The sequence below is a fragment of the Salmo salar genome, chromosome ssa17 (genome assembly GCF_905237065.1).
Source record: "Salmo salar chromosome ssa17, Ssal_v3.1, whole genome shotgun sequence".
Taxonomy (NCBI): domain Eukaryota; kingdom Metazoa; phylum Chordata; class Actinopteri; order Salmoniformes; family Salmonidae; genus Salmo; species Salmo salar.
In genome coordinates this window covers 62,061,328-62,084,765 of record NC_059458.1, presented here as the reverse complement: position 1 = coordinate 62,084,765, position 23,438 = coordinate 62,061,328, and the positions used below count along the sequence as shown (strand labels likewise).

The window sequence follows — 23,438 nt, the reverse complement described above, 5'->3', positions numbered from 1 at the left end:
AGTTCACTCCTGTAACAGTACTAGATGATGATGATAGTTCACACCTGTAACAGTACTAGATGATGATAGTTCACTCCTGTAACAGTACTAGATGATGATAGTTCACTCCTGTAACAGTACTAGATGATGATAGTTCACTCCTGTAACAGTACTAGATGATGATAGTTCACTCCAGTAACAGTACTAGATGATGATGATAGTTCACTCCTGTAACAGTACTAGATGATGATAGTTCACTCCTGTAACAGTACTAGATGATGATGATAGTTCACTCCTGTAACAGTTTCTAGATGATAGTTCACACCTGTAACAGTACTAGATGATGATAGTTCACTCCTGTAACAGTACTAGATGATGATAGTTCACTCCTGTAACAGTACTAGATGATGATAGTTCACTCCTGTAACAGTACTAGATGATGATGATAGTTCACTCCTGTAACAGTACTAGATGATGATGATAGTTCACTCCTGTAACAGTACTAGATGATGCTGATAGTTCACTCCTGTAACAGTACTAGATGATGATGATAGTTCACTCCTGTAACAGTACTAGATGATGATAGTTCACTCCTGTAACAGTACTAGATGATGATGATAGTTCACTCCTGTAACAGTACTAGATGATGATGATAGTTCACTCCTGTAACAGTACTAGATTATGATGATAGTTCACTCCTGTAACAGTACTAGATTATGATGATAGTTCACTCCTGTAACAGTACTAGATGATGATGATAGTTCACACCTGTAACAGTACTAGATGATGATAGTTCACTCCTGTAACAGTACTAGATGATGATAGTTCACTCCTGTAACAGTACTAGATGATGATAGTTCACTCCTGTAACAGTACTAGATGATGATAGTTCACTCCTGTAACAGTACTAGATGATGATGATAGTTCACTCCTGTAACAGTACTAGATGATGCTGATAGTTCACTCCTGTAACAGTACTAGATGATGATGATAGTTCACTCCTGTAACAGTACTAGATGATGATGATAGTTCACTCCTGTAACAGTACTAGATGATGATAGTTCACTCCTGTAACAGTACTAGATGATGATGATAGTTCACTCCTGTAACAGTACTAGATTATGATGATAGTTCACTCCTGTAACAGTACTAGATTATGATGATAGTTCACTCCTGTAACAGTACTAGATGATGATGATAGTTCACACCTGTAACAGTACTAGATGATGATAGTTCACTCCTGTAACAGTACTAGATGATGATAGTTCACTCCTGTAACAGTACTAGATGATGATAGTTCACTCCTGTAACAGTACTAGATGATGATAGTTCACTCCAGTAACAGTACTAGATGATGATGATAGTTCACTCCTGTAACAGTACTAGATGATGATAGTTCACTCCTGTAACAGTACTAGATGATGATGATAGTTCACTCCTGTAACAGTTTCTAGATGATAGTTCACACCTGTAACAGTACTAGATGATGATAGTTCACTCCTGTAACAGTACTAGATGATGATAGTTCACTCCAGTAACAGTACTAGATTATGATGATAGTTCACTCCTGTAACAGTACTAGATTATGATGATAGTTCACTCCTGTAACAGTACTAGATGATGATGATAGTTCACACCTGTAACAGTACTAGATGATGATAGTTCACTCCTGTAACAGTACTAGATGATGATAGTTCACTCCTGTAACAGTACTAGATGATGATAGTTCACTCCTGTAACAGTACTAGATGATGATAGTTCACTCCTGTAACAGTACTAGATGATGATGATAGTTCACTCCTGTAACAGTACTAGATGATGATGATGATAGTTCACTCCTGTAACAGTACTAGATGATGCTTTAGTAAACAGAATTGGAATTTGAACTGAAGGAAAGATGGCCAGCACTTTGACAGAATAAGCTTAATTTTTATTGAACACATCTCAGTAACTGGTTTTACAATAATGCATCATTACAATATAACTGTAATCCATTTAAGGATTTCTAAGGCATGAAACCAAACCTCTTTCCTTCTACTCTTTTTTTTGTGTTCAAGCCATTCATTCTATTCTGGATGACTGAGGGGTGTCCATACACACAATCCAACCTCCCTTCCTCACCCACCCTTAGTCCCAACATAACTGAACTAGGGCCGGGATTCAATCCGACTGCGGGTTGTCGACAATTCAGCTTTTAAAGGGAATTTCCGATTGAGCTATATGCAGCATTTGGGTCCTTCCACAAAATGCTAACATTTTGGGCAGTGTAAATTGGTCAAAATAAACTATTAATTTCACAAAAGCAGTGTCACATTAAGCGGTTAAATAAAAATCCCCTTATGACAGGGAGAATAGACACTTGAATGCAAGCTTCACAAAACTATTGGCTAGAAATGTTTTAACAATTCCAATCTATGGGTAACAGGGATGATGTTTTAATTGACACGCTCAGTTTAAGCACAAAACACCAGAAAACTGCCAAAAAGAGTAGAACAGCTCACCTCCTTTACACTGAGTTGACTGTTTGTTGGAAAAAACTTCTTAAAGGAATAGATTCACCATATATATAAAACAAATTATGTTCACGTAACAGGGTTGGCCTTAAAATGAGGGACAGACATAAATTAATCGCATGAAATAAATAAAAATCTTCAGAAATGACTGTCAAAGCAACAACATAACCAGTTCAACTTTTTAGAGTATCATTTCAATGATGGTTAAAACATGGAGGAATTTTGGGCTGAAGTTGGTTGAAATCTTCCCAGAAGTCGGAAAAACATAACGCGGGACAATGTCAAAATGCTGATTTTTGGCACTTTATTTGTGGAATGACCCATTTACCGTGCATGAGATCACATTTAATTGTTGACAACCCGCAGTCGGATTGAATCCCGATCAAGAACACTGATTATAATAAAGATGATCCTTAAAAAAACATTAATATTGCCTTTGTGCACAAAATGATACAAGGGTGTGTAAATATAAACACTAAATTAAAAGCAGTTTTGTGGCATGTGTGTACGCAGGTTTGTGTCTTTTTAGAGTATAATTTTGTATAAAAGTAATGGGTCTCAAACTCTGTGTGTGTTCTAAGCTTCGTACTTCTTCCCGGATCGGTGGATCTGCTGGTACAAAGTCATGGAGAAGGCCATACCCAGGAGCTGCAGACAGGAAGTCACATCAGTCACACTGCAACAACATCATTACATGCACATCTGTATGTACACACACACACACACACACCCTTACCTGTATGACCAGAACACACATGGCGATGGTTCCCAGCAGGTGTTTATTGTCATCCAGCCACTCCTCCACCTTCTCATAGCAACCCTGACAAGAGAGAAACATACAATCTTGAGAAGTGAAAAAGGACACTCCTACACATGCAGATACACATGAATACACACACACACTCCTTGATGGGAGGAAGAAGATCAGACATTTTTAAACAAACACAAACTGACCCGTGTCCAGAACTGGTTGGTGGCATTGCGCCCACAGTCCTGGTAGATATCCTGGCAGCAGTGGTCAGGAACCACCTTCTCCTGCAGGGCAGTGTGCCAGTCTGTGTATCCATTCACCCCACAACAATGCCACTGACAGGGAGAGAGGAGACAGTGTTATATATTGCACCTCTCCCTTGATGGAATGCTATGCTATTAGTGTGGGTTTGTATGGTATATCATTAGTAGTTAGGTACCGTACTGTAATGAAAATTTTATGATTAAAGATTTGACTAAATGATTTCACCCTGAAAATGTATAACCGAGTGATTATAAGATGAAGGTACTAATGTGTGTGTGTAGGAAAAGTTTAAGCTTAAGGATTTAGCAATGTAAGCAAGACATTCAAGGAAAAAGGGGAACTGTTAACAGACAGCAGACAACTTGTGACCACTGTGAAACTGATAACAGGAAGAAGGTCTCCCCACCCAGGGAGGGGAGAAACCTTTAGGCTTGCAGTAGATTATGTAACATGGGGAAGGATATGATAAGCAATGTATGTGATGGAGAAGACTTGTAAATAAGCATTGACAGTGTTAAAGAAGAGGAGGAGGCATCTGTAAGGGGTATGACATATGATATGACCAAATGTTAGGTATAAAAGGCTGTGTACATTGTATGATATTCAGAGCTCTCGTGAATAAACTTGGTTGACTATTGTAGGCTGGGCCTCCGTCTGTGTCATTTAACCAGAATCTTACAAACTCTGGGGTGCAGACTGAGTAGTTTAATTGAAGTTCAGTTTATGAACATTGGGAACAAAATTCTCATAACACGTACCTCTGTCTGTATGGTGTTCCAGGCGTTATGGTAGATCATTAGTAGTTAGGTACCGTACCTCTGTCTGTATGGTGTTCCAGGGGTTGTATGGTAGATCATTAGTAGTTAGGTACCGTACCTCTGTCTGTACGGTGTTCCAGGGGTTGTATGGTAGATCATCAGTAGTTAGGTACCGTACCTCTGTCTGGTGTTCCAGGCGTTGTATGGTAGATCATTAGTAGTTAGGTACCGTACCTCTGTCTGTACGGTGTTCCAGGCGTTGTATGGTAGATCATTAGTAGTTAGGTACCGTACCTCTGTCTGTATGGTGTTCCAGGGGTTGTATGGTAGATCATTAGTAGTTAGGTACCGTACCTCTGTCTGGTGTTCCAGGGGTTGTATGGTAGATCATTAGTAGTTAGGTACCGTACCTCTGTCTGTATGGTGTTCCAGGGGTTGTATGGTAGATCATTAGTAGTTAGGTACCGTACCTCTGTCTGTATGGTGTTCCAGGCGTTGTATGGTAGATCATTAGTAGTTAGGTACCGTACCTCTGTCTGTCTGGTGTTCCAGGGGTTGTATGGTAGATCATTAGTAGTTAGGTACCGTACCTCTGTCTGTATGGTGTTCCAGGCGTTGTATGGTAGATCATTAGTAGTTAGGTACCGTACCTCTGTCTGTACGGTGTTCCAGGCGTTGTATGGTAGATCATTAGTAGTTAGGTACCGTACCTCTGTCTGTATGGTGTTCCAGGCGTTGCGGAGGCCAGCGTTGTTGTTGGTGCTGTACAGAGCAAGTCCCTCTTTCAGGTCCTGTCTGGCGTTCTCACTCACCTGCACACACAGTGGATCATGAGAAATGTAGGCAGAGGCACTATGGGTACAGGAACCATAGGTGGAAGGATAACCTGGGGTTGAATTGACAGGAGGCTTCTATGGGAGTCTTACATTGTCTGTGTATACGAAGAACAGGATGAGAAGGATCAGCTCCGCCAACAGAATCACCAACAACGTGATGAAAAACTACAGGGAACAAGTGAGACAAGAGAGCGAGGCAGGTGAGGTTGCCAATGTGCCAAGCAATGTAGTGTGGTGCATCGTGGGTCGTGTAGTTCACTCACACTCAGCAGCAGACACTTGTTCTCCTTGATGGCACCCAGGCAACCCAGGAAGCCTGTAACCATGATGACAGCACCCAGGGTGATGATGAGGTTGGCAGCAGAGATGGAGGGGAAGGATGGCGATAGGGTGGCAAAGCTGCCCTGGGACACAGACAACCACACCCCCACACCCAACAAACCACAGCCCCCCAACTGAAAGAGGCAGAATAAAATATAATGCAGAATCAGAAGATGAATTAGTTTGAAAACCATGTGTATAGTGAGTTTGTTCACCCACCCAGAAGAGCAGGTTGAAGAGGAACAGCATGTATTTGACACAGCAGAGGCAGCCGCGAGCCATGGTCAAGCTGTGACGATCTGCAAATAAAACGGCGGTGTTTATTATGTAAAACTTTTGTGGAGAGTTTGTACGTCTCTCCCTTGCAAATGATCAGCAATCGACTACAATTCAAATGTGACTGAATATCTCGATTACTTCAAACACCGCTCGAACTTGTTTCCTTTTAGTCGTTACAACGGAGTGTATTTCCACAGGCACTAGTAAATAGTACTACTGCACCCACCTCACTTGCGAAACTGTTGTAATTCCTCAAGAAACCACCAGTGCAGCGTTAGCAAAGTAAACAAATTAAAACTCGCTGGTATAGAAGGGTTGGTTGTTCAGCAACGAAATCAACGCTTGCACAACTATAGGGAAAAACACACGGGGTTGGCTTTACATTGCTGTTATGTCAACTGTATTTCGAATTCAATGTTTATTAAAAACATAAATAAATGTGTACAATGAGCACTTGTTGTCTCTCAAATACATCGTTAAAGTTGTTGGTTGGCTTGCGAATTTGGGCCATAGCATTGACATGAAATCTGTCAAAACAAGACATGGTATCAAGAAAACGAGGCTTACGATTCCCCACATGGCACTTGTCATTGTTGCTAGCAATCTGGTCATCCAGAATCACACCACGCTGACTTCTGCCCACACAGAAGCATGCACATTGTTTTCGTGACATTTCCACCTAACCCATCTATTAAAATGTCTAGTTTTTTTGCTCGTCCCTGTCAATTTTTTTTTATTGGTTTATCTCTTGAGGGATTACAACAGACTAAGGCCTACATTTCCCCAGGTGAATATACATTTGACACAAAGATGATTAGCTCCTATCCATCTGTTTGACAGGTACCTGTGAAAATATACTCCGCTGTAATTCCTCAACGGAACCACATGAGGGCAGGCAGAGTTTGCTCAAGAATGAAAGTGACTGGAGTCCTATGGACTAAAGTAACGTTTTCATAATTATGTTTGGGAACGTCGTATATACGAGCACAAAGCCAAAACCTCCGGATAGCCCCGCAGAAATAACAGAAAATGCATTTGAAAAACTAAAGAACATACCGAACAATGTTTTGATTTAGTCACTTATTTCATGGGAAAGGGCTGCCCTCTTGGGGTTGTGTTCAGGCATGACAATTGATACTATTTGAACATGTAAACTGTTCTCGTAATAATTTTACCACTTAGATAAGGAATTAGATGGTGCCGTCGAGCCTTCAGCAGGAGGGACCTGTAAGACAAAGCACATACAACTCTTTCATGTAGGCCTACTGTTGTTCTATGTAGTAGTAGTTATGTTCTTCTGGAAATGATTTCCCGAGCCAATAACAGTGTGGTGGGCTCTGACACACACACACAGAGAGAGAAATCTACCATCGCTTTTAGTTCAAATACAGAATAATAAATCAGATTGCACTCCCCTTTCATCTTTTTTTTCTCTACATCACCACCACAGGAAGTGACATTTGGTGAGGATCGAGAAAGAAGCATCGTTGCTCGCTCTAGAATGTGTTATGTTAGTGTTTGAATCTGATAGTGTTATGATGTAAATTCTGTTCAAAGAAAATGTCAACATTGTTTAGCAGCCAGGTCCAATGGTTTTGGCCACACTTCTGATTTGATTCGTTTAACGTTGTAAACATATAACTTTGGTCGTGCGTAAATCTAACAATTTACAAGCATATATTCTCATCAAAGTTTTAGAACATTACACAGACTGGATCGATACCCAGACTGCTGGGGTGATTTTAGACTTGTCCCAAACAGCATGGCCGTGGTATCCAGACCAAAGAGATGATTCCGTACCGTAACTGTACCAGCTCGAGTTCAGCTCATCCTCATTTCAGCAATCTCCTGACTACTGCGACCGACCTCTATCCGGTTTTCCAGCGATAATGCAGAAGTTAACAAATCCAATTGTATTATTTTTGTAGGCTATATTTAAACTTTCCTGCTGTCGTCGATGAATCACAGGCAGAGTATTTTCTTTCAGAAGGGCGGAAACTGGTCTGGAGGCGTGACTGTGGTGGGGAGGAATTATGTTACCGAATGGAACTGCAACGAGAGTATGGGACGTCCTGGGAGATAATGGATTTATTTGTGTGTGTGACTGTGTGTTGGCATTTTTCTTTCATGGTACATTAACTAATAATAATGTGTAGCCTAACAGAACAGAACTGCACACAAATACAAACACGGCCCCAAAGCCAAGTGAGAATTTAATAAAGATGAATCATACCAACATTAATAATTATAAATACTTTAGACATGACTGTACAGATAAACTCCAAATGACAATACAAAATATACAAAAACAGTGACAGTTCCTTTCATTTGCAGCCCTATAATAGCCATAGCAATAAGCAGGGTTGTGTTCCCCTGTGTGGTAGGGATGAGGGTGGGGAGCCAAACCACTTTCCAGTTTCAGTCAGAATCATGGGAACAAGTTCCTTTGCAGAGAAAACTGGAGTGTCTGGAGCCACAATGGAGTCCTCAGGAATAAGCAGAGCCCAAGAGACATGAAGAGGAGTGGAACTCAGTGTCAACTCTACCAACTCTCTCTTCTTCTTTCTCTCTCTCCCTTCCTCTCTTCTTTCTTCTTTCCTCTCTTCTTTCTTTCTCTTTCCCTCTCTCCCTTGCTCTCTCTCCTTCCTTCCTTCCTTCCTTCCTTCCTTCCTTCCTTCCTTCCTTCCTTCCTTCCTTCCCCTTTCTCTCTCTCTCCTTCCTTCCTTCCTTCCTTCCTTCCTTCCTTCCTTCCTTCCTTCCTTCCTCTCTCTCTTCTTTCCTCTCTCTTCTTTCCTCTCTCTTCTTTCTTGCTCATCGTTACCCCCAGACCCATCTCTCAGACTGGGATGACTTCAGCTGTACCGACTCACTGCTGTCTCCCTCCCTCTGCTGAAGGATAGAGATACACACAGGGTTAACACAAATCAAATCAAATTTATTTATATAGCCCTTCGTACATCAGCTGATATCTCAAAGTGCTGTACAGAAACCCAGCCTAAAACCCCAAACAGCAAGCAATGCATGTGAAAGAAGCACGAACACACACGGTTATACACACAGGGTTAACACACACACACACACACACACACGTACCTTGTTGGCGATGGCCCTGAGCTTGCCGAGCAGTGAGGGTTTGTGGGAGTAGACCACGTCATCCTCAGGCTCCTCCCCCTCGGCCAGGGCACAGCTATCCGCCACTGGCAGCTCACACTCCTTATTGGCTGACATCACCAGCCGAGAATACTTATACTCCAGCCTGATATGGGGCACCATAGTGACACAGAAACACACAGAGATGCAGGATTCAGGAGCGTTGTACTACAGCCTATAGCAGGGCTGTCCAACCCTGTTCCTGGAGAGCTACTGTCCTGTAGGTTTTCACTCACTCCCTCATCTAGCACACCTGATTCTAATAATTAGCTGGTTAAAAAGCTGAATCAGGTTAGTTACAACTGGGGTTGGAGTGAAAGCCGACAGAAGGGTAGCTCTCCAGGAACAGGGTTGGACAGCCCTGGCCTATGGCTGGGATGGTAATTTGATTAACAGGTGTCAGTCAATCACCTCTTGTTCTTCTTCCAGAAATAGAAGGTGAGAGAGACGAGCAGCACAGCTAAGAAGGCCCCGCCCCCTACCCCAGCCTTTAGCCATAGGGCGATGGCCTCACATGGGGCGGAGCTCTTAGCTGGCAGGGACATGCCTTTGGTGCACAGCTTTGGCTCATTCCACACAGACAGAGTCACCTACAGAGAGAAAGAGAGAGAGAGAGGTGAGAGGGAAGGAGGGGGGAAGTGATGGAGAGAGAGTAGAGAAGGAGAGAAAGAGAGAAAGTAGGTTCAATTGAAATACCAAGAGGTGAAAGAGAGAGTAGCATGAGTGTGTAAAAGAAGATGAAGAGAGAGGGAACAGAGGGAGTGTAGGTTACCTGGACCCCTCCCTTGCAGGCCCCCTCTATCTGGTGATAGTCATCCTGGGTGCAGCTGGGACAGGCACTCCCACTCTCCCACAGGAAGTGAAACGTACAGCCGTCACACGTACCTGCAGGGCACGCACTGCACGCACACATGCACACAGGAGAAATGTAGAAGGAGCTAATGAACATTCACACACAAATAATACAGATGTTGAGCAGACAGTCAGACAGGTGATGTTGAGCAGACAGTCAGACAGGTGATGTTGAGCAGACAGTCAGACAGGTGTGTGTACCTGGGCACTGTGAGTTGCCCGCGGTCCGTCTTCTCTGGGTTGCAGCGTATGGTCATGACCGCACTCCGACCACGCTCACAGGATCCAGTCGCCTGAGTAGACCTGAGAAAGAGAGAGTCAAACACAAACACACAAATCAAATTCTATTTGTCACATGCGCCGAATACAACAGGTGTAGACCTTAATGTGAAACGCTTACTTACAAGCCCTTGACCAGCAATGAAGTTCAAGAAAGCGTGAAGAAAATATTTACTGAATAAACTAAAGTTAAAAAAATACAAAGTAACAATAAAATAATGAGGCCATATACAGGGTCAATGTGCGTTGGTACAGGTTAGTCGAGGTCATTTGTACATGTAGGTGTGGGTAAAGTGACTATGCATTGATAATAGACAGCGCGTAGCAGCAGTGTACGAAAAAAAAAACACATTTTCAACCCACTTTCAACCACAATGACTGATCTTCACTGGAACCATTCAACTATGAATGCTGTTCTATGGCGTCTAGCTCTACGCTGGCCTACCTGTAGAAGAAGTTGATGTCTGGGATGCCTTTTGAGTTGTCAGAGAAGAGTTCTGGTCTGGCGTTTATTCCGTCTAAATCACTGTCCACTGTCGCTCCTGAGAGAGAGAGACGGAAAGAGATGAAGAAAACAACTTTCAGATGAAATGGTAGAAAATAAATCCGTTTTTAGATCAAGAGTATACTTTGTGCTCTGGCTATATGACTAGTAGTGGTTATGGCACTGTCCTATAATCATTATGAAGGCACTGTTCTACTGCCATCTCACCGACGAAGGTATCAGCCAGACTGATAGACTGGGATGCCAGAGCCATCCTGAAGCCCCGCCCATCCGCAGGAATGATGGTTGATTGACAGATGAAGCTGTCCACTGAGTTGACGAACTGGGTGGAATCACTCCCCATGTCCTTGTTGGCGAGATCGGTGACATTATCTGTGCAGACAGCTGCCATCTTCCCCTGAAACAGAACACACAACGACAACCCTGAGGTATGTGTGTGTTATCTAATGTCCACACAAGCTGATGTGTGCGTGCATGAATGTGTGTGTGTGTGTGCGTGTGTGAATGTGTGTGTGTGTGTGTGTGTTACCTGGTGTCCACACAGGCTGACGTTGAAGACGTGGAGATACTTTGTGCCTTTAGAGGTGAAGCTGGGGCCGATGGTGAGCGAGGCCACGGTGCTCAGAGAGCTCAGGTCAAAGGTCAGGGTGCGGTTGTTCTCCGTGTGACTGAAGGAGCAGTCACTATAGCAACGAGAGTGCTCCTAAGAGGGAGCACAATAGCATCAAGTCAACACACATCGAACAAATAGTGGCTCACATGATACACACATGACAGTACCAATGCTACAAACATTCTTATCCAGAGCAGAGACTGTTAACTGTTCATCTGGATGAGAGTAAAACTCTTAAGTATGGCCCTGAGATTTTAGATTAGGTTATGAGGAATTAATGTTATAAAGTGGTTCTAATGATTATAATGGTTACGTAAGGTTAGTTTGTAAGGTTGTAACTTATGGTTGTATGATGATATGATTTGTGTGTTTGTGTTTGTGTGTAATATAATACCTTGTTGCTCTTACTCCCGGGGCCACAGGGCAGACAAGCATCTTCTCCATATGTGTGGTGACCCGACAGGTATGTGTTGGGGGGGCACTCCTGGCACCGGTTGGTGTCTCTGTCAATGTAGAACCCAGCTGGGCATGGAATACACGACCCAGACCGCTGAGAACTCTGGGATAGGAGGGCGCAGGCCCGGCACGCAGATGCCACGCCATCCTGGACGTTTGTCACGCTCACCGAGTAGAGTATCACCACGTCAGTGATGTACCGCCGTGCCTAGATACACTCACGTAAATATATTATAGTGCACTATGTAAGTGTGTCTGTGTAGTATGTGTGTGTGTGCAGTGTCACTGTGTGTGTGAGAGAGAGTGTATGTGTGTGTGTTTTGTGAGTTTTGTGCGAGTGTGTGTGTACTCACGTCCTGAGCCTGGTTGGTCCTCTGGAAGGCCCAAGTGTATGATACGGATGCGTTCCTGGTCATGATGTGTGTGTAACTCTGTCTCTCCTTACTGCCCTCCCATGACTCCACCACCGTGGTGCTCTTCCTGTTCACATCCTGCAGGGGGCGACACACACACAGGGTTTATATAGCAGCGGATCACTCTAGTTTACAATTTACACAGTGACTGGTTTATCTGAAATCTCACTGCTTTACTGTGATTTAGTTGTGTATATTGTGTACTGTGATTGGTTGTGTTTGTTCAAATATACTTTGGTTTCATTTGGATACATGGGTTGTTTTAACTGAGTCTACTGCAGGGATTATCAACTAGATTCAGCCGCAGGCCGATGTTTTCTTGAGCGGATTGACCACAAGAAGCCCAAACATAATATTTGACTAAAATATAATAACTTCAAACCTTGTGTACATTTGTATACGATCACATATATCTCTCTATTATATGTGGGAATACTTGGGAACAGATTTCCAAAATTAAAATCATTTGTAGCTGATTTGCAGGTGTTTTTACAGTGTTTTGTGTCCAACAATTACATTTTGTATTATTTCTTTGGGCTCAGAAATCTTGGGGGACCGCGGGCCGCCAGTTGGGGAACCCTGTTCTGCTTTATATGGCTTTACTAACAAACATAGATATTGATATGTATTTATCCAATAGCGGGATGAAAGTAGGTCACTCATGTATTGGCTATGTTATACTGGCTATGTTGGGTTGGGTAATATTGATTTACTAGCTAATACACTGTTGATATTGCCAGTAACATTTCCCTGAGATCCTAGACACACACTCGTGCAGATGTGAATGGTCCGACACACACCATCATGAAGTAGAGCTCACAGTCGGCAGAACAGATTGTCTCGAAGACGAAGGTGATCCGGCCAAACTCAGACCCGGTCATCCCAGCAAGTGATGTGGGTAACCTGGCAGAACACACACACACAGGGCCAATAAAAAATGATATTTCACAATAATCATAGCCATGTGTTCATTCTGACCATATGACCTAACCAGGAAAAACATGAGAGCTCTAACAATAATACACAGTCAAGCCAAGACTAACTTGAAGCCAGGGACATGCAGGTTCAGGATGAGGTAATCGTTATCCGAGCCTCCAGCACCGCTGCGGATGTGATCCCCTGCCACCTCCCAGCCTGAACGACAACATATTACTGTGATTACACATTCTATTAAACACACATCTATATTCCTTACAGGGGCGGCAGGTAGCCTAGTTGTTAGAGTGTTGGGCCAGTTACCAAAAGGTTGCTGGATCGAATCCCCGAGTTGACAAGGTAAAAATATGTCATTCTGCCCCTAAACAAGGCAGTTAACCCACTGTTCCCTGGGAGGCCGTCATTGTAAATAAGAATTTGTTCTTAACTGATTTGCCTGGTTAAATAAAGATAAAAAATAAAAAATATTAACAATCTGAGGGACACCACATATCTATTACGCAGACATCTATGATCTCATTAGTCAGAGAGACACAGAGTTATTACATACCCAGCATGATGTCTATATTAGACATATTTACTATTCACCCATGTGTACTACTACATACATATTACACATCTCTTGACCCTAATCACCCGAGACATGTTTCTGTCTCACCGTTCATGTCGTCACATTTGGAGTTGCCCACGTTGAAGCAGGAAGTCTTCATGTTGGAAGGGAGGACGTTCCACCATTTATACTCATACCCCAGTACTGGCTCTGTCCCCGCAGGACACTCCTCACACACTGGGACAGACACACACAACCATCAACAACACATTTCAATATACAGCAATACAGACGTGAGTGGCATGAGTGTGTGTACTGTAAGTGTGTGTATGTGCACTGTTTATGTATATATATATAATATGTGTGTGTGTGTGTGTGTGTGTGTGTGTGTGTGTGTGTGTGTGTGTGTGTGTGTGTGTGTGTGTGTGTGTGTGTGTGTGTGTGTGTGTGTGTGTGTGTGTGTGTGTGTGTGTGTGTGTACCTGAGGTGCCATCAGAGTGTGTTCCAGGAGGACAGGGGAAGCAGGTGGAGTCGTTGGTGTTGTAGTAACCAGGGTTACAGGGAGGGCAGGCCTCTCTCGCCCCTGTAGGGGGCAGTGCCACAGCGCCCGTCACATTCTCCTCACAGATCCTCGGCTCCACCCACCGGTACATCACCTGCGTCTGTCACCACGGCAGCCACAGCAGTTACATCACAACCATAGAGATACTATACACAGGATGCCTTATGTCTTGTAATCTAATGTATATGACCACCATATGTATATGTATATGACCACCATATGACCTTCTCTCTATATATGCACACTATATGTGTGTGTGACTTACCTTTCCCTCGCTGTCGCAGGCTGTGTGGATCTGAAAGTAATCCTTCTCTGAACACGGAGGCCTCTCCTTACATTGTGACCATCCTTCATCTGAGGGAAAGAGTGAAAGAGAGAGAGACAGTGGGTATTTTAACTGATATCTACTGATACATTTCAATGTGTGTGTGTGTGTGTGTGTGTGTGTGTGTGTGTGTGTGTGTGTGTGTGTGTGTGTGTGTGTGTGTGTGTGTGTGTGTGTGTGTGTGTGTGTGTGTGTGTGTGTGTGTGTGTGTGTGTGTGTGTGTGTGTGTGTGTGTCTAGTACATACGTGAGTACTGTGTGTCGGGGCAGGGAGTACAGGAGGCGGCTCCCTTGTTAGACGATGTGTTCCTGGGGCAGGGCTGGCAGGAGGAGGAGCCAGGGGCGGAGCTAAACCAGCCTGGTCGGCACGGGAAACACTCCGAGGTGTAGGCAACACCTAAAGAGACACATTCATTCATTAGGATGTAGATTCGGCTGTCGTCTCACACTGTGGCCTCATTTCCTAGATCTAAGAAGGGCGAGTTCTGGAGTGGGTAAGAACCTGTGATACTACACTGCCTTGACCAACCACATTACAGAGGCATGCAGAATGGGAGAGAGAATATAGGTGAGTGTGAAGATAGGGAGTAGGGGTACGAGCGGTCTTTACCCTCAATCTGGATGTTCCTGAGCAACACTGGTTTAACCATCTTCCCTCCGACCAGGATCCCTGTCGTCCTCCAGTACAGTATGTTAGTGCCAGACTTCAGATTCACCTGAGTCACATGTCACACAATATGTTGCACACAGATTATGTTACACACATCACACACACCAATCATATAACACACACATATCACACACACTGCCTTCCTGCCCACCGTGTGTGTGTCCCACTCTCCGTTGGTGGTGAGTTTGATCCACTTCTGATCGTCTGTCTGGGCCATCTCCTGACACTGCTCGTTCTGGACCTGAACACACGTCACCACGGTAACCACTCAGAATATTCTATCACATGATTCTCTCGCTTTCAATCAGCAGCTGATTCTCCTCACCACAGAAAAGCACTCAATTGCCCACATCTACTGATGTAAAGCCATTGATGTAAAACCCATTGATGTAAAGCCATTGATGTAAAACCCATTGATGTAAAGCCATTGATGTAAAACCCATTGATGTAAACCCATTGATGTAAAACCCATTGATGTAAAACCCATTGATGTAAAACCCATTGATGTAAAACCCATTGATGTAAAGCCATTGATGTAAAACCCATTGATGTAAAACCCATTGATGTAAAACCCATTGATGTAAACCCATTGATGTAAAACCCATTGATGTAAAACCCATTGATGTAAAACCCATTGATGTAAAGCCATTGATGTTAAACCCATTGATGTAAAACCCATTGATGTAAAACCATTGATGTAAAACCCATTGATGTAAAACCCATTGATGTAAAACCTATTGATGTAAAGCCATTGATGTACAAAAATATATCAATGTACAATTAGTCTTCCCTGCTACCGCAAAACAGACCCACTTTTCATCTCTACGTATGTCAACCAGCTAAAAAAAAGGGTAATAAATGAACTGATATAAACTTCAGCAGGGAGGAGAGAGTCAGACTCACATAGAACTCAAAAAAGATGTTGTTGTCAGGGTACTGGTAGCTGAAGGAGACGGAGCCCTGTTTCTCCAGATGCACAGCGTAGACCAGAGACACGGTGCACTCATCACGACTAGACTCCAGATACACACCCTGAGGCGTCCACGATGAGCTACAGTACACAGAGAGAAAGAGAATACAGGACTACTGTGAGTTTGTGTGTGTGACTGAATGTGTAGGACAGGTGTGTGTAGTAAATGTGTGTGTGTGTGTGTGTGTGTGTGTGTGTGTGTGTGTGTGTGTGTGTGTGTGTGTGTGTGTGTGTGTGTGTGTGTGTGTGTGTGTGTGTGTGTGTGTGTGTGTGTGTGTGTGTGTGTGGGTGTATATATATGTGTGTGTGGGTTTTGGGTTTTACTATTCTTGTGGGGACCAGACGTTCTCACAAGGATAGTAAAACAAAGACAATTTTCACCACAGGGACAAAGGCTATTTTATGTTTATGGTTACAATTAGGGTTAGGGTAAGAGTTAGGAGTTAGGAGTTAAGAGTTAGGTGTTAAGGTTAGGGTTAAGAGTTAGGGTTTTGAATGTGAATCAACTTTTTGGTCCCCACAAGGACAGTAAAACAGACATGTGTGTTACCTATTACAGGCCTGACTCTCCTCTCCACTGGGTCCTGGGTCCATGTAGGTGGCCAGGCTGGTGAAGCCGGCAGGGATAGTGTCCCATTGGTCGAAACGCACCCCACTGCCCAGCGAATAGGAGCCGGCCGCACACGGCGTACATTGCTGAGCAGACATCTCTAGGAATTCTCCCGCCGCACACGAGAACGCTGACAGACAGACAGACGGACAGACGGACAGACAGACAGACAGACAGACAGACAGACAGACAGACAGACAGACAGACAGACAGACAGACAGACAGACAGACAGACAGACAGACAGACAGACAGACAGACAGACAGACAGACAGACAGACAGACAGACAGACAGACAGACAGACAGGGAGACAGGGAGACAGGGAGACAGGGAGACAGGGAGACAGGGAGACAGGGAGAGAGGAGGGTCACACACACACACAATGTGACAGACTCATTCACACCTAGACAGTACATACAGTTGAAGTCGGAGGTTTACATACACCTTAGCCAACTACATTTAAGCTCAGTTTTCACAATTCCTGACATTTAATCCTAGTAAAAATTCCCTGTCTTAGGTCAGTTAGGATCACCACTTTATTTTAAGAATGTGAAATGTCAGAATAATAGTAAAGAGAATAATTTTTTTCAGCTTTTATTTCTTTCATCACATTCCCAGTGGGTCAGAAGTTTACATACACTCAATTAGTATTTGGTAGCATTGCCTTTAAAATGTTTAACTTGGGTCAAACGTTTCAGGTAGCCTTCCACAAGCTTCCCACAATAAATTGAGTGAATTTTGTCACATTCCTCTGACAGAGCTGGTGTAACTGTGTCAGGTTTGTAGGCCTCCTTGCTCGCACATACTTTTTCAGTTCTGCCCACAAATTTTCTTTGGGATTGAGGTCAGGGCTTTGTGATGGCCACTCCAATACCTTGACTTTGTTGTCCTTAAGCCATTTTGCCACAACTTTAGAAGTATGCTTGGGGTCATTGTCCATTTGGAAGACCGATTTGTGACCAAGCTTTAGCTTCCTGACTGATGTCTTGAGATGTTGCTTCAATATATCCACATAATTGTCCTACCTCATGATGCCATCTATTTTATGAAGTGCACCAGTCCCTCCTGCAGCAAAGCACCCCCACAACATGATGCTGCCACCCCCGTGCTTCACGGTTGGGATGGTGTTCTTCGGCTTGCAAGGCTCCCCCTTTTTCCTCCAAACATAACAATGGTCATTATGGCCAAACAGTTCTATTTTTGTGTCATCAGATCAAAGGACATTTCTCCAAAAAGTACGATCTTTGTCCCCATGTGCAGTTGCAAACCGTAGTCTGGCTTTTTTATGGCGGTTTTGGAGCAGTGGCTTCTTCCTTGCTGAGCGGTCTTTCAGGTTATGTCGATATAGGACTCGTTATTTTACTGTGGATATAGTAACTTTTGTACCTGTTTCCTCCAGCATCTTCACAAGGTCCTTTGCTGTTGTTCTAGGATTGATTTGCACTTTTCGCACCAAACTACGTTAATCTCTAGGAGACAGAATGCGTCTCCTTCCAGAGCGGTATGATGGCTGCGTGGTCCCATGGTGTTTATACTTGCGTACTATTGTTTGTACAGATGAACATGGTACCTTCAGGTGTTTGGAAATTGCTCCCAAGGATGAACCAGACTTGTGGAGGTCCACAATTTTTTTTCTGAGGTCTTGGCTGATTCCTTTTGATTTCCCCATGATGTCAAGCAAAGAGGAACTGAGTTTGAAGGTAGGCCTTGAAATACATCCACAGGTACACCTCCTATTGACTCAAATGATGTCAATTAGCCGATCAGAAGCTTCTAAAGCCATGATATAATTTTCTGGAATTTTCCAAGCTGTTTAAAGGCACAGTCAACTTAGTGTATGTAAACTTCTGACCCACTGGAACTGTGATACAGTGAATTATAAGTTAAATAATCTGTCTGTAAACAATTGTTGGAAAAATTATTTGCGTCATGCACAAAGTAGATGTCCTAACAGACTTGCCAAAACTATAGTTTGTTAACAAGAAATTTGCGGAGTGGTTGAAAAACGAGTTTTAATGACTCCGACCTAAGTGGATGTAAATTTCCGACCTCAACTGTACTCTCTCTCTCTCTCTCTCTCTCTCTCATGAACATACACTGCTATCTTGAACAGTCTCTCTGGAAAAATAGATTCTTATCTAAATGAGGCAAACCTGAATAAATAAAGGTGAAATAAATGTGAATGAACACACACACACACACACACACACACACACACACACACACACACACACACACACACACACACACACACACACACACACACACACACACACACACACACACACACACACACACACACACACACAGTACTCACAGCAGTCTGTTCCTCTGGTGGGAGTAGGCAGGGCTGAGCAGGTGCCCAGATTGTGTGGGATGGCCACCCTCCATCGAGACCCTACACTGTCACACTCTGTATACTCATAGTAGTAGTCTGTCTGGAAGATACACAATCACACAGTAGTCATATTAGAGCATGATACACACACTCACTTAGACACACAGTCACAATCAGTCACACATGACCCAGTAGATAAAACAATCTAAGACACACTTAAATCTGCAGTGACAGAACAGGTTGCAAGGATTTCATTTTAGTGAACACCTCCTTGTCACTTCTTTGTCAATGTGCCAGAACACCCATTCACTCCTCATACGCAGTTGTTTTTCAAGACAGCATGCACCAAATGAATCTAATAAGCTGCATAGGCATACTAAACAGCCAACATCAAGTATGATGGAAAGCCAGTGGTAGAGCAGGTTGTCATCAGTGAGGCTGGGCAGATAAGGAAAACAAAATCAGACGGGAAGAACAGAAAGCTCTGTTAATAATTAACAGAGAGTCACCATCATGGTCTCTGAGCAGCTCTGATGACAGAGTCAGAGACTGGGGTCGGCTCTGCTGTATGTTAAGTCAATACTCTGGGTTATTACCGCTCATCTTTGTCTCAGCCATCTGCATTTGTTCTACTGTTTGTTTACTACTAAGTAGTAAGCCAGTTGTGAACAGGTCATTTCAGGTAAAATGACATTATAACTTCTACCGGAAAAAAAACAGTTCATCCACACAACCAAGCATGTGTGTGTGTGAGAGAGAGAACGTTAGAGAGAAAGAGAGAGAGAGAAAGGGAGAGAGAGGGAGGATCCCCACAGAGAAAAGGCATAAGGAGACTTGAGGGCCATCTTGTTTTGGAGGACATGGTGGTTTGTCTCTAAGCATTCTTTCTGCAGCCAGTCATGCAACACTTCACTTCCACCACCATGTTGCTCACCATCCCCATCCCCCATCCTCCCAAACCTTCTGTTCACCCAGCATTGCCATGGCAATCAATCAGGACCACCGACAAACAGCTCACTGCCACCCAAATCATTTTGGCATTCAAAGTGGGTGAGTGTGTGTGTATATACTGACTGTATGGTTCTGAGCTAAATTAGCGAGGGATGAGGAGGGAGGGAGGGAGGGAGGGAGGAGGGAGGGAGGGAGGGAGGGAGGGAGGGAGGGAGGGAGGGAGGGAGGGAGGGAGGGAGGGAGGGAGGGAGGGAGGGAGGGAGGGAGAGAGAGAGAGAGAGAGGGGTGCGGAATCTAAGGATGGAGAGAGAGAGGGTGGGGAATCTGAGGATGGAGAGAGAGAGATAGTTTACGGCTGTGCGTGGAGTATAGATAAGCCTGAGCTCTTTTATATAGATCATTATCTCTTTCTAGCTCTAACAGGTATTGTTCCTGCCATTTCCACACAACTATTGGAGACATGGGCACACACACACGCAAACACACGCATAACAAACTCTCAATAGGTGAGGCCATATGTCAGCTAGATGACAGGTAGCTATAGAAATCCCTTAGTACCATGCCCCATGGCAACCCCTTTCAAGTGGAATGCACCTGCTTACCCCGGAGGCAACTGCAGTCTGGGGAGGGGCTGGTGGGTAAATATTGGTACTGTAGTGGATATGGGGCTTGTGCAGTGGAATTGGAGCTAGATAAAAGGGTATTGAGGTTAATGTGCATAATTTGTCCCCCTATGACACATCATGGTCACCATGGATACAGAGGAGACCATGTTCCAAAAGAGGAGATATTTAGTGCCAGTGTGACCTATCCATCATCCATGAATCCATCATCCATGAATCCATCAGAGTGTGTGTGTGTGTGTGTGTGTGTGTGTGTGTGTGTGTGTGTGTGTGTGTGTGTGTGTGTGTGTGTGTGTGTATCTGGCAGTGTAATGGCACACACTCTGGGACACAAATCTGACAGCACTCAATCATTTTCAGATCAAATAATAGAGAAATGGAGAAGGCTGGGACATAGATGGCTTCCAGGCAGCTATTTTCCTTAGAGAGTTGATATCACTGCCATAACAGATCAATCTAACCGGATAATGCAGTGCCAGGGCCCTTGCTGTTCCGCTGTCCTTCCCTCCTCTCTTTTCCTCTTACTCAGCGGTAATATTACTCCCGCACATCGACGGAAGGCAGCACCGACGAGGATGGATGCCAAGTGATCGGCTCAGTGCGCCGCGTCATCATATTATGGAGCCTTATATTTTGTCAACATGCTTAGGATTTAAGCCGGTAAGAAGAATAGGCGACCAACACATTTTAAATCCCACCACAAACAAAGAATGCCCCCATAACATCGTATATCTCCACTCCATTCCACGCCAATAGGCATTTTATAACAATGATTGGCAGAAGGTTGTAGCCTATAATCCACTGGTTAATGTTCATTCTTGACCCATTTGATAACGTTCGTAACATAAACATGATAAATATGGTTGGGACATAGTCTACTATTAGATTATTACACATTGTGCGTTCAGCGCACTTGGTGTCAATGTCATGGCTAGCTTATTTAATGTAGTTTAAAAAAGTGTTATAAATAACAGTGTGACAGCCACTGCCGCTCGTGTCGAGCTGCGCGCTCTTACCTCATTGCACGGGCGCAGGTTCCTGCTCGCGGACACCCATTGCCGGGCACTGACGATGAATAAAAAACATTTAAGAAAACAGAACCCGCGTGACTCTTCCTTCATCCTCGTTTTGTTTTAAGACAGTCCGTCAAAGGCTTCGGATGAAGACCAAACGCATGAATGACAGTGCGTGATTTTGGTTCTGGTGCCCCGTCGTTATGCATGCGCGCGGTTCTCTCCACCCACTCCGCTACGCTGCACTCAAGATCCATGTCAGAGGCACGCGGCCGACGTCACTCTGCTAAAGCACGGGCTTTGCGTTATCTTAGGACAGTTAATTGACACCGAGGTAAAGTTGGTTTTATATTCACACATTCGGACATTCAACAGACATTCCACAGACATTCATCAGACAATCAACAGACATTCATCAAAAACTATTTACATATGTAAAAAGAAATAACTAATTAACCGTTTGTCAAAGAATCATCAAACTAGATATGATTTATTCTATAAATGTCCAGCATGCTTTTACAACCTTTGTTTTGAATACATATTCCAGTTTTGATTTTAGAGAAATACATAAGATCTACAAAATGCAATTTAAAGCTGTATAAATCAATAACTAATTCACAGTTTGCCACAAAATCCTCAAGCTAGGTATGATTTATTCTATAAATGTCTAGCATACTTTTACAACCTTTGTTTTGAGGAAAAAAAATCCAGTTTTGATTTCATAGAAATACATAAAATCTATAAAATGACATTTAAAGCGGTATAAATCAATAACAATTTCTCTGTTTGTCACAGAAACATCAAACTAGGTATGATTTATTCTATAAATGTCTAGCATACTTTTGCAACCTTTTATTTTGAGTAAACATTCCAGTTCTGATTTGATAGAAATACATAACATCTATAAAATACCATTTAAAGCAGAACTAATCAGTAACGTTTTCACTGGTTATGACAGAAAACTATAACTAGGTATGATTCCTTCTATAAATGTCTAGCATACTATTACAATCTTTTTTTGTAGGAAAAATTTCAGTTTTGATTTCAGTTTTGATTCCAGTTTTGATTTGATAGAAATACAAAAAGTCTATAAAATGCCATTTAAAGCGGTATAAATCAATAACTAATTCATTGTTTGTCACAGAATCATCAAACTAGGTTTGATTTATTCTATAAATGTCTAGTATACTTTTACAACCTTAGCTTTGAGTAAACATTCCAGTTCTGATTTGATAGAAATACATCATATCTATAAAATGCCATTTAAACCAATATATATCAATGACGTTTTCACTGATTATGACAGAAAAATCTAACTCGGTATGATTTATTCTATATATGTCTAGCATACTTTTACAACCTTTTTTTTATTTTATATTTTTATTTAACCTTTATTTAACCAGGTAGGCTAGTTGAGAACAAGTTCTCATTTACTTCTGCGACCTGGCCAAGATAAAGCAAAGCAGTGCGACACAAACAACAACACAGAGTTACACAAGGAATAAACAAAACATACAGTCAATAACACAATAGAAAAAAGTCTATATACAGTGTGTGCAAATTAGGTAAGATAAAGGAGGTAAGGCCATAGTGGCGAAATAATTACAATTTAGCAATTAAACACTGGAGTGATAGAGACTGGAGTGATATATGTGCAGAGATGAATGTGCAAGTAGAGATACTGGGGTGAAAAGGAGCACAAAAAAAAACAGTTTGGGAATGAGGTAGTTGGATGGGCTATTTACAGATGGACTATGTACAGGTGCAGTGATCTGTGAGCTGCTCTGACAGCTGGTGCTTAATGTTAGTGAGGGAGATATGAGTCTCCAGCTTCAGTGATTTTTGCAATTCGTTCCAGTCATTGGCAGCAGAGAACTGGAAGGATAGGCGGCCAAAGGAGGAATTGGCTTTACCTGCTGGAGC

At 43.1% G+C, this 23,438-nt stretch overlaps 2 protein-coding genes across 4 annotated transcripts; both read right to left on the bottom strand.

Moving 5' to 3' along the window:
- Nucleotides 1-1,887: 1,887 nt before the first annotated feature.
- Nucleotides 1,888-7,760, bottom strand: tsn9 (Tetraspanin-9). 2 transcript variants are annotated; one of them, XM_045698487.1, is made up of 9 exons: nucleotides 7,502-7,760; nucleotides 6,877-6,926; nucleotides 5,642-5,721; nucleotides 5,365-5,556; nucleotides 5,192-5,266; nucleotides 4,976-5,077; nucleotides 3,447-3,578; nucleotides 3,229-3,312; nucleotides 1,888-3,140 (listed from the first exon to the last, which is right to left on the bottom strand). In XM_045698487.1, exons 3-9 carry the CDS (start codon nucleotides 5,702-5,704, stop codon nucleotides 3,069-3,071), a joined length of 720 nt encoding a protein of 239 aa, XP_045554443.1. In that variant the 5' UTR covers nucleotides 5,705-5,721; nucleotides 6,877-6,926; nucleotides 7,502-7,760; the 3' UTR covers nucleotides 1,888-3,068.
- A 127-nt stretch (nucleotides 7,761-7,887) lies between these two features.
- On the bottom strand, nucleotides 7,888-21,740 carry LOC106576290 (endosome/lysosome-associated apoptosis and autophagy regulator family member 2). 2 transcript variants are annotated; one of them, XM_014153380.2, is made up of 22 exons: nucleotides 21,519-21,740; nucleotides 18,908-19,028; nucleotides 16,532-16,721; nucleotides 15,915-16,062; nucleotides 15,163-15,252; nucleotides 14,952-15,057; nucleotides 14,589-14,738; nucleotides 14,283-14,371; nucleotides 13,937-14,117; nucleotides 13,564-13,692; nucleotides 13,013-13,103; nucleotides 12,770-12,872; nucleotides 11,910-12,047; nucleotides 11,495-11,764; nucleotides 11,017-11,190; nucleotides 10,695-10,884; nucleotides 10,428-10,524; nucleotides 9,905-10,006; nucleotides 9,624-9,750; nucleotides 9,263-9,441; nucleotides 8,795-8,957; nucleotides 7,888-8,590 (listed from the first exon to the last, which is right to left on the bottom strand). In XM_014153380.2, the coding sequence occupies exons 1-22, from the start codon at nucleotides 21,621-21,623 to the stop codon at nucleotides 8,519-8,521; spliced, it is 3,015 nt and encodes a 1,004-aa protein (XP_014008855.1). In that variant the 5' UTR covers nucleotides 21,624-21,740; the 3' UTR covers nucleotides 7,888-8,518. The 2 variants fall into 2 exon arrangements, with proteins under 2 accessions (XP_014008855.1, XP_014008856.1); XM_014153381.2 differs by having other exon boundaries at nucleotides 7,888-8,587.
- Between the last annotated feature and the right edge of the window lie 1,698 nt (nucleotides 21,741-23,438).